The 18,219-nt window shown below is 48.8% G+C and overlaps 1 protein-coding gene across 2 annotated transcripts in view; it reads left to right on the forward strand.

Annotated features, from left to right (window-relative positions):
- Nucleotides 1-18,219, forward strand: part of LOC118389394 (alpha-1,6-mannosylglycoprotein 6-beta-N-acetylglucosaminyltransferase B-like) — a 182,246-nt gene that overhangs the window by 7,153 nt on the left and 156,874 nt on the right. Inside the window, exon 2 of one of the 2 annotated variants that reach the window (XM_052527616.1) lies at nt 1,831-1,943. The exons of the other annotated variant lie outside the window; for it this stretch is intronic. Within the exon in view, the coding sequence (XP_052383576.1) occupies nt 1,831-1,943 (113 nt within the window). The remainder of the gene's footprint in view (nt 1-1,830; nt 1,944-18,219) is intronic. 2 annotated transcript variants of the gene reach the window in all.

Here is an 18,219-nt window from a genome sequence, read left to right on the forward strand (position 1 = left end):
ATGGCTACTGGACGATAATCCAAGATACACCCCGCTGTAATCCAACCTTCCTCCACCCCCCCCCCCCCTCGCCAGATAAAAAAATATGTTACAGGATTCAAATCTGTTACAGGATTCGTCTCTCCGCTCCCCCAGACAGCAATTGAATCATCCAGACGTACTCACACAGTATGCTGGAGCAGATGGATGTAATATTTCAATATTTCACAATGTTCCATTTCCCGGGGAAAAAGAAATATCTACAGTCAATAATGAATGTCTCCATGCTGTTTGTTCTAGGCTGATATTTGTATGGTTTCCCTACCTCAGCTGCTTATTCTGTCATTATGCTCTGTCTAAATCAGGGGTTCCTAAAACCTTTTCGCTCACCCCCCTCCCCCTTCCACCATTGGGGAACATCCCGAGCCCCCTGTGGGTGCACACCACGTCTGTTTGTATATGCACAAGCACTGTTCATGACACAAACTGTTACCCCTCTTGTTGGCGGAGAGAACATTTAGCAGGTTTTAAAGCTTATTTTCTGCAATTCTACACATTTTGTTCACGGGGCGAAGAGATAATGTGTCATTTTTAACGCTCACTTTCTATATGTCTTGCCATGTCTAATGTGTAGTCATAAGATATTTGAGTGACTCGAACATGACAAACAAATCTATGGGCTAAAATACATTAGCTGACATGGGCTGGTTGATCTGGACAACTCCGACAAGTTATAAATAGCTCTCTAAAGGGATGCAGTGACTGATATGACAAGACGACAACTGATTATGCAATACTCCATTTCAAAATTGTACCTTTCACGTTCCACAATCACAGCTTTCAAGAGTAATTTGAAAGCCGGACTGAGCCCCCCACTCCCCCCCACCCCCGTTCTTTATCACTCCTGACAGCATCGCTCTACATTCAATATCTTGCAATTATCCCAGTATGTTAAATCTGAACTCACATGACAATGCTGTTTACTGTTCATGGAGTGTCAAAACTTTCACGGAATCCAGCGTTCTAGCAAACTCCACTCGCTCCGCTTCAGAGTCAAGCTACAGCATGAATTATTCAATCGTTTGTCTCGCTATTGTGAGTTCTAGCTTTCCACTGCTTCCACGGTAACAAAGGCATACAGTATGTGGCTAGCACTGCATCATTTGCTACTGTACGTAGTATAACGGTTCAATGCACTTGCTCCGAGAATGCATAAGTGTAGAGGCATACTGTTTCTGACTGTGTAGACATGCACATTTTAAAGTAGTGGTGGGTAGAGGCTGTTGTCCTAGGTAGAATGAGGCGTGGGCAACGTATACTCCTCTCCTCCCCTACTCACTGTTATAGTCCATTACAGAATGTGCCAGCCAGCTGGCATCGTTCCTTTAGCCCTGTGGGGAATGAAGGAGGAAGCCTCCTCTTTATCTCTGGTGTGCGTGACACAATACATCAATTATCGGTATTTTGGAAGGAGATGCTTGTACCTAATTGGGGAACCTGAGGATGCCTGGATGGGGGTGCCAGTTAGGGGGGATGGAGACGGGAACTAAAATGTTCCCTGACGTTTTGACTTTAATTTCCTCAGCTGGGTCGGTCTAATTGCCTGTGTTTCCTAATGTATGATCTTTACTGTGCTGCTGTCCTTGATCTGCTTTCTGACTGTTCCTTTCTTCTCTTCCTCCCTTCGTCCTATCTCTTCATACTTCTCTCTTCTCGTCAACAATCTTTCACGTTCCTCCCTCCCGCACTCTTTCATCACTTCTCTCCCACTCTCTCTCCTTCTCCTCCCTCTTCTCGTCCATGCGTTCTCTCTCCTCTCTCTCTTGTCTTCCCTCCAACCCCTCCATCCAGGATATTTGTGGTGGGGATCGGCTTCTTCAGCCTGTGTTTTCTAATGACCTCCCTGGGGGGCCAGTTCTCAGCCAAGAGGCTTGGGGACTCTCCCTTCACCATCCGGACAGAAGGTAGAGAAAACACTATTTGTGTGAGTGTGTGTGTGTCGCTGGCCCTATCTAAGTGGAGCTGTGGAGTTTGTCTATTAGTGGTTGTCTAGTCAGAGGGAGCTGTGGAGTTTGTCTATTCGTGGTTGTCTAGTCAGAGGGAGCTGTGGGGTTTGTCTATTAGGGGTTGTCTAGTCAGAGGGAGCTGTGGGGTTTGTCTATTCGTGGTTGTCTAGTCAGAGGGAGCTGTGGGGTTTGTCTATTCGTGGTTGTCTAGTCAGAGGGAGCTGTGGGGTTTGTCTATTCGTGGTTGTCTAGTCAGAGGGAGCTGTGGGGTTTGTCTATTAGGGGTTGTCTAGTCAGAGGGAGCTGTGGGGTTTGTCTATTAGGGGTTGTCTAGTCAGAGGGAGCTGTGGGGTTTGTCTATTAGTGGTTGTCTAGTCAGAGGGAGCTGTGGGGTTTGTCTATTAGTGGTTGTCTAGTCAGAGGGAGCTGTGGGGTTTGTCTATTAGTGGTTGTCTAGTCAGAGGGAGCTGTGGGGTTTGTCTATTAGTGGTTGTCTAGTCAGAGGGAGCTGTGGAGTTTGTCTATTCGTGGTTGTCTAGTCAGAGGGAGCTGTGGGGTTTGTCTATTAGGGGTTGTCTATTCAGAGGGAGCTGTGGGGTTTGTCTATTAGTGGTTGTCTAGTCAGAGGGAGCTGTGGGGTTTGTCTATTAGTGGTTGTCTAGTCAGAGGGAGCTGTGGGGTTTGTCTATTCGTGGTTGTCTAGTCAGAGGGAGCTGTGGGGTTTGTCTATTCGTGGTTGTCTAGTCAGAGGGAGCTGTGGGGTTTGTCTATTAGGGGTTGTCTAGTCAGAGGGAGCTGTGGGGTTTGTCTATTGAGTGTTGTCTAGTCAGAGGGAGCTGTGGGGTTTGTCTATTAGGCGTTGTCTAGTCAGAGGGAGCTGTGGGGTTTGTCTATTAGGCGTTGTCTAGTCAGAGGGAGCTGTGGGGTTTGTCTATTGAGGGTTGTCTAGTCAGAGGGAGCTGTGGGGTTTGTCTATTAGGCGTTGTCTAGTCAGAGGGAGCTGTGGGGTTTGTCTATTGAGGGTTGTCTAGTCAGAGGGAGCTGTGGGGTTTGTCTATTAGGCGTTGTCTAGTCAGAGGGAGCTGTGGGGTTTGTCTATTGAGGGTTGTCTAGTCAGAGGGAGCTGTGGGGTTTGTCTATTGAGGGTTGTCTAGTCAGAGGGAGCTGTGGGGTTTGTCTATTAGGCGTTGTCTAGTCAGAGGGAGCTGTGGGGTTTGTCTATTGAGGGTTGTCTAGTCAGAGGGAGCTGTGGGGTTTGTCTATTAGGCGTTGTCTAGTCAGAGGGAGCTGTGGGGTTTGTCTATTGAGGGTTGTCTAGTCAGAGGGAGCTGTGGGGTTTGTCTATTAGGCGTTGTCTAGTCAGAGGGAGCTGTGGGGTTTGTCTATTGAGGGTTGTCTAGTCAGAGGGAGCTGTGGGGTTTGTCTATTAGGGGTTGTCTAGTCAGAGGGAGCTGTGGGGTTTGTCTATTAGGCGTTGTCTAGTCAGAGGGAGCTGTGGGGTTTGTCTATTAGGGGTTGTCTAGTCAGAGGGAGCTGTGGGGTTTGTCTATTAGGCGTTGTCTAGTCAGAGGGAGCTGTGGGGTTTGTCTATTGAGGGTTGTCTAGTCAGAGGGAGCTGTGGGGTTTGTCTATTAGGCGTTGTCTAGTCAGAGGGAGCTGTGGGGTTTGTCTATTGAGGGTTGTCTAGTCAGAGGGAGCTGTGGGGTTTGTCTATTGAGTGTTGTCTAGTCAGAGGGAGCTGTGGGGTTTGTCTATTGAGTGTTGTCTAGTCAGAGGGAGCTGTGGGGTTTGTCTATTAGGCGTTGTCTAGTCAGAGGGAGCTGTGGGGTTTGTCTATTAGGCGTTGTCTAGTCAGAGGGAGCTGTGGGGTTTGTCTATTGAGGGTTGTCTAGTCAGAGGGAGCTGTGGGTGTGGTGTTACTGTAGGTCACACAGAAACACCATTAATCCTACCCTGTGGCACTGCATACAAAAGAGACATATCCCTGTATGAGTGCAGTGCAGTGTACTGCATCGCTTCTAAGCGAGCATTGGTCTGCATACACACTGCAGCAGCATCGAAGGCAGACTCACTCACATCAGCACTTGTCGTATGTGCAGTAACCCTGGCGATTCATCAGGGGTCTGGTAAGTGTCTTCTGAAGGCTGTTGTGAGGGGCTGAGGCTCTGAAAGCTGCATACTGCCGCTTAATATCTCACCACAGAAATCTCATTATCACATTGACCGACTGCAGACTTCACATGACCTCGACTGAGGCCTGCAGGCCAATGACGGGACGGGAAAGAGCTGAGCCACCGTCTCCTACTCTACGAGGTGTGAACTGTGAAGTCAGGGATGGGTCCTCTCTGGCGAGCAGCTGTCCCGCCACTGCCTGAATAAAAAACAAGAGGCGATTTAGGTCCTTTAGCCGAGGATGAACAACTCATAAGGGAGGATAATCTGATGTAAAGCCCTTCTAACTCTGAGAGAGGATGTTGTAGTGTTGAGGTGTGTGTGTGTGTGTGTGTGTGTGTGTGTGTGTGTGTGTGTGTGTGTGTGTGTGTGTGTGTGTGTGTGTGTGTGTGAGAGAGTGAGAGCACACTTGATTAATTAACCACTCATGCGCTGTTGCCTGGAGAGACATCTGGACTGAGCTCATTAAGCGCTGCCGATTGTCCAACCTAGAAGTTTACCACAGGAGTTTGTGTGTGTGGGTGTCAGATGAATTGGCAGAAAATGAATGGGGCTACAGCAGCAATGTGGGAAAAGATGGAGAAGAGAGAGATGGGAGAGCTGGTTCCATCTGCTCTCTCTAAGTCAGCCCTGGAAACAAGTGGCCCTTTAATTCTGCCGGCGAGCAGAACCACTGGTCTAGCTAAGACACACACACACACACACACACACACACACACACACACACACACACACACACACACACACACACACACACACACACACACACACACACACACACACACACACACACACACACACACACAAAGACCTCAAAGCTTATTTTGACTGAGTTACTTCCACCCTCACCTCTGGTATCGAGAGAATAGAGCCTTCTTACCGCTCTTCCTGAGGGGATTCAAGGCGAAAGTAAAATGCTAGTCCAATACATCGGCGCTTCCAAATCTTTCTTAAAAAATACTATTACAGAGTGTGACTAGCATTAGTCTGTCACCTTGAGTCCCCTCAGGAAGAGCGGTAACAAGGCGCTATTCTCTAGAACACCAGAGGTGAGGGTGGAAGTGTACTCAGTCCAAAATAAGCTTTTGTTTTCACATAGTACATAGAGAAACCTTGTGAAACCTCGACTATATCCTCATATATGCTGATAGTCCATTGTTGTACACAGATACTTACCCACTCAAACGACAGGAGAGCTTTGTTACCAGCACAGCACTGATGTCACATGTTCTCAATGTGGGGGTATAAGTAGAATTCCTATTCCCTTGTTACACCGACAGAGTCTCCTCTTCTCCTCTCGCTTCCATGGATTAACAGCTTTCACTTGCCTTGCCTCACTGGGCTCTGCTGAAATCCGCTCTCTCTCCAGCCCGCGTGTTAGACGCACTGAGTCAACCAGCCCCGCGTGTTACAGACGCACTGAGTCAACCAGCCCTGCGTGTTACAGACGCACTGAGTCAACCAGCCCTGCGTGTTACAGACGCACTGAGTCAACCAGCCCCGCGTGTTACAGACGCACTGAGTCAACCAGCCCTGCGTGTTACAGACGCACTGAGTCAACCAGCCCTGCGTGTTACAGACGCACTGAGTCAACCAGCCCTGCGTGTTACAGACGCACTGAGTCAACCAGCCCTGCGTGTTACAGACGCACTGAGTCAACCAGCCCTGCGTGTTACAGACGCACTGAGTCAACCCGCTCTGCGTGTTAGACGCACTGAGTCAACCCGCCCTGCGTGTTAGACGCACTGAGTCAACAAGCCCTGCGTGTTACAGACGCACTGAGTCAACCAGCCCTGCGTGTTACAGACGCACTGAGTCAACCCACCCTGCGTGTTAGACGCACTGAGTCAACAAGCCCTGCGTGTTACAGACAGAGAAAATAATCAAGTGAATGAGGAAACAAGAGAATGGAGGAGGGATAGAGAAAGGAGGAGGGATAGAGAAAGGAGGAGGGATAGAGAAAGGAGGAGGGATAGAGAATGGAGGTGGGATAGAGAATGGAGGTATGATAGAGAACGGGTGAGGGATAGAGAAAGGAGGAGGGATAGAGAATGGAGGTGGGATAGAGAATTTAGGTGGGATAGAGAACAGATGAGGGATAGAGAATGGAGGAGGGATAGAGAATGGAGGAGGGATAGAGAATGGAGGAGGGATAGAGAATGGATGAGGGATAGAGAAGGGAGGAGGGATGGAGAAGGGAGGAGGGATAGAGAACGGAGGTGGGATAGAGAACAGATAAGGGATATAGAACGGATGAGGGATAGAGAACGGATGAGGGATAGAGAATGGAGGTGGGATAGAGAACAGATAAGGGATATAGAACGGATGAGGGATAGAGAACGGATGAGGGATAGAGAACGGATGAGGGATAGAGAATGGAGGAGGGATATAGAACGGATGAGGGATAGAGAACGGATGAGGGATAGAGAATGGAGGTGGGATAGAGAACGGATGAGGGATATAGAACTGATGAGGGATAGAGAATGGATGAGGGATATAGAATGGATGAGGGATAGAGAACGGATAAGGGATATAGAACGGATGAGGGATAGAGAACGGATGAGGGATAGAGAATGGAGGTGGGATAGAGAACGGATGAGGGATAGAGAACTGATGAGGGATAGAGAATGGATGAGGGATATAGAATGGATGAGGGATAGAGAATGGAGGAGGGATAGAGAATGGAGGAGGGATAGAGAATGGAGGAGGGATAGAGAACGGATGAGGGATAGAGAACGGATGAGGGATAGAGAACGGATGAGGGATAGAGAATGGAGGTGGGATAGAGAACGGATGAGGGATAGAGAACGGATGAGGGATAGAGAACGGATGAGGGATAGAGAATGGATGAGGGATAGAGAATGGATGAGGGATAGAGAATGGATGAGGGATAGAGAATGGAGGAGGGATAGAGAATGGAGGAGGGATAGAGAATGGAGGAGGGATAGAGAAAGGAGGTGGGATAGAGAATGGAGGTGGGATAGAGAACGGATGAGGGATAGAGAACGGATGAGGGATAGAGAACGGATGAGGGATAGAGAATGGAGGAGGGATAGAGAATGGAGGAGGGATAGAGAATGGAGGTGGGATAGAGAATGGAGGTGGGATAGAGAATGGAGGAGGGATAGAGAATGGAGGAGGGATAGAGAATGGAGGAGGGATAGAGAATGGAGGTGGGATAGAGAATGGAGGAGGGATAGAGAACGGATGAGGGATAGAGAATGGAGGAGGGATAGAGAATGGAGGTGGGATAGAGAATGGAGGTGGGATAGAGAATGGAGGTGGGATAGAGAATGGAGGTGGGATAGAGAACGGATGAGGGATAGAGAACGGATGAGGGATAGAGAACGGATGAGGGATAGAGAATGGAGGAGGGATAGAGAATGGAGGAGGGATAGAGAATGGAGGAGGGATAGAGAATGGAGGTGGGATAGAGAATGGAGGTGGGATAGAGAATGGAGGAGGGATAGAGAAAGGAGGAGGGATAGAGAATGGAGGAGGGATAGAGAATGGAGGAGGGATAGAGAATGGAGGAGGGATAGAGAATGGAGGTGGGATAGAGAATGGAGGTGGGATAGAGAACGGATGAGGGATAGAGAACGGATGAGGGATAGAGAACGGATGAGGGATAGAGAATGGATGAGGGATAGAGAATGGATGAGGGATAGAGAATGGAGGAGGGATAGAGAATGGAGGAGGGATAGAGAATGGAGGAGGGATAGAGAATGGAGGAGGGATAGAGAACGGATGAGGGATAGAGAACGGATGAGGGATAGAGAACGGAGGAGGGATAGAGAACGGATGAGGGATAGAGAACGGATGAGGGATAGAGAACGGAGGTGGGATAGAGAACGGATGAGGGATAGAGAACGGATGAGGGATAGAGAACGGATGAGGGATAGAGAACGGAGGTGGGATAGAGAATGGAGGTGGGATAGAGAATGGAAGTGGGATAGAGAACGGATGAGGGATAGAGAACGGATGAGGGATAGAGAACGGATGAGGGATAGAGAACGGATGAGGGATAGAGAACGGAGGAGGGATAGAGAATGGAGGTGGGATAGAGAATGGAGGTGGGATAGAGAATGGAGGTGGGATAGAGAATGGAGGTGGGATAGAGAATGGAGGTGGGATAGAGAACGGATGAGGGATAGAGAACGGATGAGGGATAGAGAACGGAGGAGGGATAGAGAATGGAGGTGGGATAGAGAATGGAGGTGGGATAGAGAATGGAGGTGGGATAGAGAACGGATGAGGGATAGAGAACGGATGAGGGATAGAGAACGGATGAGGGATAGAGAATGGAGGAGGGATAGAGAATGGAGGAGGGATAGAGAATGGAGGTGGGATAGAGAATGGAGGTGGGATAGAGAATGGAGGTGGGATAGAGAATGGAGGTGGGATAGAGAATGGAGGAGGGATAGAGAATGGAGGTGGGATAGAGAACGGATGAGGGATAGAGAATGGATGAGGGATAGAGAAGGGAGGAGGGATAGAGAAGGGAGGAGGGATAGAGAACGGAGGTGGGATAGAGAACAGATAAGGGATATAGAACGGATGAGGGATAGAGAACGGATGAGGGATAGAGAATGGAGGTGGGATAGAGAACGGATAAGGGATATAGAACGGATGAGGGATAGAGAACGGATGAGGGATAGAGAATGGAGGAGGGATATAGAACGGATGAGGGATAGAGAACGGATGAGGGATAGAGAATGGAGGTGGGATAGAGAACGGATGAGGGATATAGAACTGATGAGGGATAGAGAATGGATGAGGGATATAGAATGGATGAGGGATAGAGAATGGATGAGGGATAGAGAACGGATAAGGGATATAGAACGGATGAGGGATAGAGAACGGATGAGGGATAGAGAATGGAGGTGGGATAGAGAACGGATGAGGGATAGAGAACTGATGAGGGATAGAGAACGGATGAGGGATAGAGAATGGATGAGGGATAGAGAATGGATGAGGGATAGAGAATGGATGAGGGATAGAGAATGGAGGAGGGATAGAGAACGGATGAGGGATAGAGAATGGATGAGGGATAGAGAACGGATGAGGGATAGAGAACGGATGAGGGATAGAGAACGGATGCGGGATAGAGAATGGAGGTGGGATAGAGAACGGATGAGGGATATAGAACGGATGAGGGATAGAGAACGGATGAGGGATAGAGAATGGAGGTGGGATAGAGAACGGATGAGGGATAGAGAACTGATGAGGGATAGAGAATGGATGAGGGATATAGAATGGAGGAGGGATAGAGAATGGAGGAGGGATAGAGAAAGGAGGAGGGATAGAGAACGGATGAGGGATAGAGAACGGATGAGGGATAGAGAACGGATGAGGGATAGAGAATGGAGGTGGGATAGAGAACGGATGAGGGATAGAGAACGGATGAGGGATAGAGAACTGATGAGGGATAGAGAATGGAGGAGGGATAGAGAATGGAGGAGGGATAGAGAATGGAGGTGGGATAGAGAATGGAGGTGGGATAGAGAATGGAGGTGGGATAGAGAATGGAGGTGGGATAGAGAATGGAGGAGGGATAGAGAATGGAGGTGGGATAGAGAACGGATGAGGGATAGAGAACGGATGAGGGATAGAGAACGGATGAGGGATAGAGAAAGGAGGAGGATAGAGAACGGAGGTGGGATAGAGAATGGATAAGGGATAGAGAATGGAGATGGGATGAAGAACGGATGAGGGATAGAGAACGGATGAGGGATACAGAACGGAGGAGTGATAGAGAATGGAGGAGGGATAGAGAATGGAGGAGGGATAGAGAATGGAGGAGGGATAGAGAATGGAGGAGGGATAGAGAATGGAGGTGGGATAGAGAACGGATGAGGGATAGAGAACGGATGAGGGATAGAGAACGGATGAGGGATAGAGAACGGATGAGGGATAGAGAATGGAGGAGGGATAGAGAATGGAGGAGGGATAGAGAATGGAGGTGGGATAGAGAATGGAGGTGGGATAGAGAACGGATGAGGGATAGAGAACGGATGAGGGATAGAGAACGGATGTGGGATAGAGAATGGAGGTGGGATAGAGAACGGATGAGGGATAGAGAACGGATGAGGGATAGAGAACGGATGAGGGATAGAGAAAGGAGGAGGATAGAGAACGGAGGTGGGATAGAGAACGGATAAGGGATAGAGAATGGAAATGGGATGAAGAACGGATGAGGGATAGAGAACGGATGAGGGATAGAGAACGGATGAGGGATAGAGAACGGAGGAGGGATAGAGAATGGAGGAGGGATAAAGAATGGAGGAGGGATAGAGAATGGAGGTGGGATAGAGAACGGATGAGGGATAGAGAACGGATGAGGGATAGAGAATGGAGGTGGGATAGAGAACGGATGAGGGATAGAGAACGGATGAGGGATAGAGAATGGAGGAGGGATAGAGAATGGAGGAGGGATAGAGAATGGAGGAGGGATAGAGAATGGAGGAGGGATAGAGAACGGAGGAGGGATAGAGAACGGAGGAGGGATAGAGAAAGGAGGAGGGATAGAGAAAGGAGGAGGGATAGAGAATGGAGGAGGGATAGAGAATGGAGGAATTACTGTAGACTGTTAGAGGGATGAATTGAGAGGAAGTAGAAGGTATAATTGAGAGATCTGCATTTAAAATGAATTTCTGCATAAAGAAAAGGAAGTAATTAGATGCAAATGACAGAGGGAGAGGAGGAAGAAGAAAGAGGAATATTTCATGAATATAAGTAAGATACTGTTTGGAGACGACTGGATCAAAGGCAGTTCCCTCTAAAACCCATTTCTGCCCTGCAGTTTACAGTGATAACAAGGCGACAGTCTCTTATGCCCCAAACCGCCATGTTTCACTTTCAGTACTATATTTGTCTAAGAGCTAGCTCACTCAGTGTATATTGTCTCCCTAGTGGGACAAAGAGCTACAGCCCTCCTCCCTGAGTTCCTGCTTGCATCCCAAATTGCACCCTATTCCCTATTTGGTGGACTACTTTTGTCCAGGGCATATGCGGCTCTGGTCAAAAGTAGTGGGCTATATAGGGAATAGGGTGCCGTCTGGGAGGCAGACTCTGTCTCGACAGATTCATGTAATAGCTCCCTACGTGGCTAAGGAGATGGAGTGGGTCCCAGTACCAGCCAGAACCAGAGCTGTTTAACTAAAGAGTCTACTGTGTGCTATCATTACAATAACTAAAGAGTCATTGTAATGACGGCACACAGTGTCGTTGTTATGATCGGGCTTACAGCAATTGACTTGTCTTGTGGGACAAGGGGATGAGACACATTGTGTACCTGACCAATAGATGGGGAGATCGCTGTTAATGGAGAAGTGAAAAGGTGCTGCATTAACATGTGAAGACTGTGGTCCATTAGCAGTAACCATTATCATTGGTCATCCACACTGCACAAAGAGAGAGTCGAAGGCCTAGAAAGTGGTGCTCTACCATTTGAGAATATAGTTGTGATGAAGGCAGGTATAGAACCTCTAGCCTTTCATCAGGAACTACAGTCATCGTTAGTACACTAGAAATGTGAGGCCATTTGAAAGCCACCCTCTTCTCTTGGCGAGGTGGTGATTGGCACGCACCGTTTGCCCCCTGATTCCCCCTCGCCCTCCGTGCTCTCTACATGTTTCGTACATGTTGTTTATCAGTGCGAGCACCTACCCCCCCACTACCCACTCCCCCCTTAGCGCCTTTCCTCATCAGCGTGTGTCGAGCAAATCTCGCATGACAATCTCGTGCTATAGCCTCCGCAGGAAGTACAATCACATGGGGAGAGCAGCAGCATCAGCAACACTTCCTGCTTTGCCTCAGGCCAGTTTAGCTGGCATGGAGTGTATGCAGGTGAATTGTAATAAAGTAGATTGGATGGAGACTCTGGAGGCATTTTGGTTGAATACTAATTATATTTGTAATGTGCAGATCCACGGGCTACATAGTATGTGTCTGATTGCACCGTGTAATATAGATCATGAAGATAGCCTAGAGTTCTTCCAGACTCTGCAGATGTCTGCATCCTGTGATCTGTTACTCACCGGTTCGGTGGACAATTGTGATGTAGCCTCAGGAAAGTCATTGCGCTCTGCCAAGAGCAAAATGTTCCGCACTTCACTTGAGCACTTCTGCCTCGACATGTACACCAAGTCCTCGCCGTATAACTACAGTAAACCTATTGCCTCCCTTTGCAATCACCAGCTTGCCAACATTTGCCCCCAATCTGTTTCCCTGATACCGCAGCCCAGCCACAGTGCCAGAAGGTGCATGTTAAGGGGGAAAAATATATCCTCTCTCAACAGGCCTATACTCCCGTGGCATAAGCACTATTCCCCTCTCGCTCTTAATGAGGAATTTCCATGCAAAACCTTATCTCATATTCGTTCCGTACCAGCAAGGTGACTGCAACGCTAGAGCCGCCTCAATTACCTTGTAAACTGCACAAAGCACATCCAGCTTTGACCATAGGTTGCTAGCTCATCGCTTCTCCCCCTAAGCCGGTTACCCCCCCCAGTCCTGACACCCCGTAGTATTCACTACAGGGCTTACCACTGATACATTAGTAGTCTTCAGAGTTCTCTAATGGCTGCCGGTGGGAAGCTACCGACACTACACCATATCGTGTTTTCGAGAAAAGTAGGGAAAAAACATCCATTCTTGGTTGTCGTTACTGGCCCGGGCTGATAAAGTCCAGGAGCTTACCTACCGAGGCATAACTCAGATTAGTTGTTCACCCCTCTCCTCTTCTTCTCTCGTTCCCTCTGAGATGAATACATTAATCAATTGCCTGGAGTGAGACTGAATACTAATTGTGAGACGAACAGCTACAGCTGCTACTAGCACTGCTGAGGTATTCATTATTACTTTTTCCCCTTCGTTATCTTTCACTGTGCTGTCGGTGTCGAAGATTGTTCACCGCGGGCCCTCGCAGCCAGAAGAATGCTCCCTGCCTTTGTTTGTAAGAGACAGTAATGATCGCTCTGAGGCAAGAGGAATTCATTTATTTGACACAGATATTTTTTACATTTTAAAATGTAACATTTATTTATCTAGGCAAGCCAGTTAGGAACAAATTCTTATTTACAATGACGGCCTACTGGGGAACAGTAGGGTTAACTACCTTGTTCATGGGCAGAACGACAGTTTTTTACTTTGTCAGCTTGGGGATTTGACCCTGCAACCTTTCGGTTACTGGCCCAACGCTCTAACCAGGCCCCGCTATCTTAAAAGTGTCATAGCCGGCTCCCAAACAAAGGAGGCTCTAAGTGTCAGGGGTTAGAATGTTCCCCCTCAGCGAGAGGCAGTGTCAAACGCAACCCTCTCATTTAGCTTCTGCAACCACTCACTGTTTTGCCGAACTCTCCCAATGAAAGTAGATACAGGGAATGTTACTGTTAATGCTAGGTTGTGACAGTGTGTAGGTGTAACGCCTGCTTCCAGCTCACACCCTCAAACAACTAGATCCTCTGAACGCAGCTCACTTTCCAGCCCACTTTCCCTGAACGCCGCTCACTCTCCAGATCCCAATCACCTGAATTCTAATCACCTGTTCACACACCTGGATGTCATTACCACACACTGTTTAGTTCAGTTCTTTGCACCCCGTCACTGTGAGGTATTGTTTGTTTTGTGACACAAGGCTTTCGGAGCGCTGTTCTTCCTGTGATTGACTCCTCCCGTGTATGATAGTTTTTGCCTGCCTCACTAATGACGCCTTTTGCCTATTCCCTGCCTGTATCGGATTTCCTATCGGATTTCTTGTTTTCTACCTATTGCCTGATTTCCCAGACTACATTACTAACCTTCTCCCTGCCTGTACTGTTGCCCTTTTGGACCCCCTGTGTATGACCTTCTGCCTGCCCCTGGACCCAGCTACCTGCCTCCTCCTGTGGTCCGTTGCAATCAACACCTGCTGCGTGCGCCCTGCGCTTGAAACCAGCTCCATGTCTCCCCTCGTGTTCATTACAGAAGACCTGGTCAGTAGCGGCCTGTTCATTATGCAGGATTAGGCAGCGCATGGTGTGGCAGATTGATGAGGGCGGCATTTTCCGAGCTAAACTGACTAAGATGCACATCCAACAATACATAACACCTCACATAATTCTGCCCGGTAACAATGGCAATTTCTCTCCACAAGTGGCATATGGGCTATTTAGGTGAGCTCTGATGTCGCCTCGTGATAAGCAGGGCCCATTTAGCTTGTCCATTCCCAGCGCGCTTCTCCGGGGTGCTGTTGGACGCACTGCTGCAGAGCTCCACCAACATTCCCATGAAAAAAATATCTAACATAAACCATTTCGCCAATAGCCTCCGGTAGAAAGATCACTTTTTGGGCTACATCATGCACGTTTCTCCTATCAAATAGCCTAACCCCATGGGCCCAATAAAATAAGCAATGTTCTTCGATGTGAATATGCCATGTTAACAAACAATATTCAATATATCTTAAAATGCCCTAAAAACAGGACAGGTCAAAGTAAAATGGACAATCAGGCTCCTCACAACTGATAATCATGATAGTCAGTGATTTCAAGTTTGTATTCATACATTTTTTTTAAACAAGCTGCATCCTAGCCAAAAAGATAATATCTCTGCATTTCTCACTGTGCCTAACACATGGATGGGCATTCATAAAATTCCATTGCCGGTGCCGACAGTGTAACCTACACTATTTTAGTTTTGCGGGGGAGGAGAGCGACAATGTTTAGGGTCTAGGGTGGTAGAACAGCCAGGACCGGGCCTGGGCCTAATCACTGGGAAACATCTAAGCAGCTCTCATATACAGTAGCAGATAGTAAGATGCTAACTCTAAGATGTAAGTGCCTGATATACAGCACGCACAATGTGTAGGATTAGTATCCAGGAGACAATCCAAGCAGCGCTCATATACAGTAGTAGATAGGAGGATGCTAACGCTGCAATGCTAGGGACTGGCAGACATACTAATTGTTAGTGCCTGCTACACAGTATGCTAATATGTTAGTGCATGGTATACAGTATGCTAAGATGTTAGTGCATGGTATACAGTATGCTAATATGTTAGTGCATGATATACAGTATGCTAAGATGTTAGCACATGATATACAGTATGCTAAGATGTTAGCACATGATATACAGTATGCTAAGATGTTAGCGCCTGATATATTCACAGCATGTAGGCTTAGTCTCTGGGAGATTAGCAAGCAGTGCTCATTCATACAGTAGTACACTGCTGGGAGGCTTCGCCCAATACACTCCAGTGCTATTTCAGGAAGCTGGCTCTAAGGAGGACAGGATATGACATGGGTGCCCCTCAGGGAAGCACTGGGAGAGAGAGGACATGATCCAGGCAACGACTACTGGAGCTGTGACTCCTCTATCTCTTCTCTCCCTGCCCTCATTTCCCATGTCATATTTAATGCACCATATTCAAGCTGGAAGAAGATTTACACCTCTCTCTTCCTCTCTCTCGCCTTCAGCGTCCTTCCACCTCCATATCTCGCACTCAATCACCTCTCTGCTGTCTCTTCCCTTTCCATCCTTCATACCTCTTTCTTAATCTCTTTCACATCTCTCTATCTCACTCCCCCTCTCATTTCATAGAAACTCATCCCTCAGTATACACACTGTCAGAGTTATGTCACTGGATGGACAGTCAAGGATGTTGAATTTAGTGGAGCGAATGGGGAAAAAAACTAGAGAAGAGGGTAGGCTCCAGCGCTATAGGGAGAGGTTGACTCATTCTCTCTCTCTCTCTCTCTCTCTCTCTCTCTCTCTCTCTGTGTCTGTCTGTCTGTCTGTCTGTCTGTCTGTCTGTCTGTCTGTCTGTCTGTCTGTGTTAATTTGCATTGAGTCTTTTTTCACCCTGGAGGATGTACAGACAACCAAAGCCAGCCCTGACAGCTGATTCCAACGTGAAAAGAAATTCAAAAGAACAACAGAAAAACAGAGCTTTGAATAGAAGGAAAGATGAGTCTCTCTGAGCCTCGCGGAGCAGTTAGACAGGTTGACTTGAGTGTGAGATGTGTTTCAAGGCCCCAGTTGGAGCGTTTGCCAGCAGAGACTGTCACTGAGCTCCTGTGAAGCTTTTCTCTCAATTGTTGGGAATTGAGCGAGCACAAACACACACCCTCCATTTATCTCTCTCTCTCTCTCTCTCTCTCTCTCTCTCTCTCTCTCTCTCTCTCACACACACACCTCAGCTGCCAACAATCGGCGCTGCCACCTCTCATCACAGGCACCGCCAATATTAGCTGTCATGTTTTGCATTTCTCACGGCGGCGTGATAACGCCTTAATGCATCCCGCTGTCGCCTCCAGTGTTTACAACGTCTCACTGTGATGGAGTTGTCACTCACAACCATAACAGCCCCCTAATGCCGAGCTCTTATCTCCTAGCCTCCACAACACACCACATCTCCCCTCTGGAACATGATTAACATCAGCAAGACAACAGAGCTGATCATGGATGAACATGGACATGGTCCAGCCACACAGTTGTGAAGGGGGCACGACAGCGCCTCTTCCCCCTAGGAGGCTGAACATTTTTGGCATGGGCCCTCAGATCCTCAAAAGATCTACTGGCTGCATCACCGCTTGGTACGGCAACTGCAAGGCACCCGATCACAAGGTACTACAGAGGGTGGTGAGTATGGCCCAGCACATCACTGGAGCCATCCAGGACCTGTATATCCAGGACCCTGCCATCCAGGACCTGTATATCCAGGACCCTGCCATCCAGGACCTGTATATCCAGGACCCTGCCATCCAGGACCTGTATATCCAGGACCCTGCCATCCAGGACCTGTATATCCAGGACCCTGCCATCCAGGACCTGTATACCAGGACCCTGCCATCCAGGACCTGTATATCCAGGACCCTGCCATCCAGGACCTGTATATCCAGGACCCTGCCATCCAGGACCTGTATATCCAGGACCCTGCCATCCAGGACCTGTATATCCAGGACCCTGCCATCCAGGACCTGTATATCCAGGACCCTGCCATCCAGGACCTTGCCATCCAGGACCTGTATATCCAGGACCCTGCCATCCAGGACCTGTACATCCAGGACCCTGCCATCCAGGACCTGTATATCCAGGACCCTGCCATCCAGGACCTGTATATCCAGGACCCTGCCATCCAGGACCTGTATATCCAGGACCCTGCCATCCAGGACCTGTATATCCAGGACCCTGCCATCCAGGACCTGTATATCCAGGACCCTGCCATCCAGGACCTGTATACCAGGACCCTGCCATCCAGGACCCTGCCATCCAGGACCTGTATATCCAGGACCCTGCCATCCAGGACCTGTATATCCAGGACCCTGCCATCCAGGACCTGTATATCCAGGACCCTGCCATCCAGGACCTTGCCATCCAGGACCTGTATATCCAGGACCCTGCCATCCAGGACCTGTATATCCAGGACCCTGCCATCCAGGACCTGTATATCCAGGACCCTGCCATCCAGGACCCTGCCATCCAGGACCTGTATATCCAGGACCCTGCCATCCAGGACCTGTATATCCAGGACCCTGCCATCCAGGACCTGTATATCCAGGACCCTGCCATCCAGGACCTGTATACCAGGACCCTGCCATCCAGGACCTGTATATCCAGGACCCTGCCATCCAGGACCTGTATACCAGGACCCTGCCATCCAGGACCTGTATACCAGGACCCTGCCATCCAGGACCTGTATACCAGGACCCTGCCATCCAGGACCTGTATATCCAGGACCCTGCCATCCAGGACCTGTATACCAGGACCCTGCCATCCAGGACCTGTATATCCAGGACCCTGCCATCCAGGACCCTGCCATCCAGGACCCTGCCATCCAGGACCTGTATATCCAGGACCTGTATATCCAGGACCCTGCCATCCAGGACCTGTATACCAGGCGGTGTCAGAGGAAGGCCCTGAAAATGTTCAGACTCCAGCCACCCAAGTCATAGACTATTCTCTCTGTTACCGCGTGGCAAGCGGTACCAGTACACCAAGTCTGGAACTAACAGGACCCTGAACAACTTCTACCCCCAAGCTAAAAGACTGCTAAACAAGACTGCTAAATATCTAATCAAAT

Source organism: Oncorhynchus keta, chromosome 10 (assembly GCF_023373465.1).
Source record: "Oncorhynchus keta strain PuntledgeMale-10-30-2019 chromosome 10, Oket_V2, whole genome shotgun sequence".
NCBI classification, from domain to species: domain Eukaryota; kingdom Metazoa; phylum Chordata; class Actinopteri; order Salmoniformes; family Salmonidae; genus Oncorhynchus; species Oncorhynchus keta.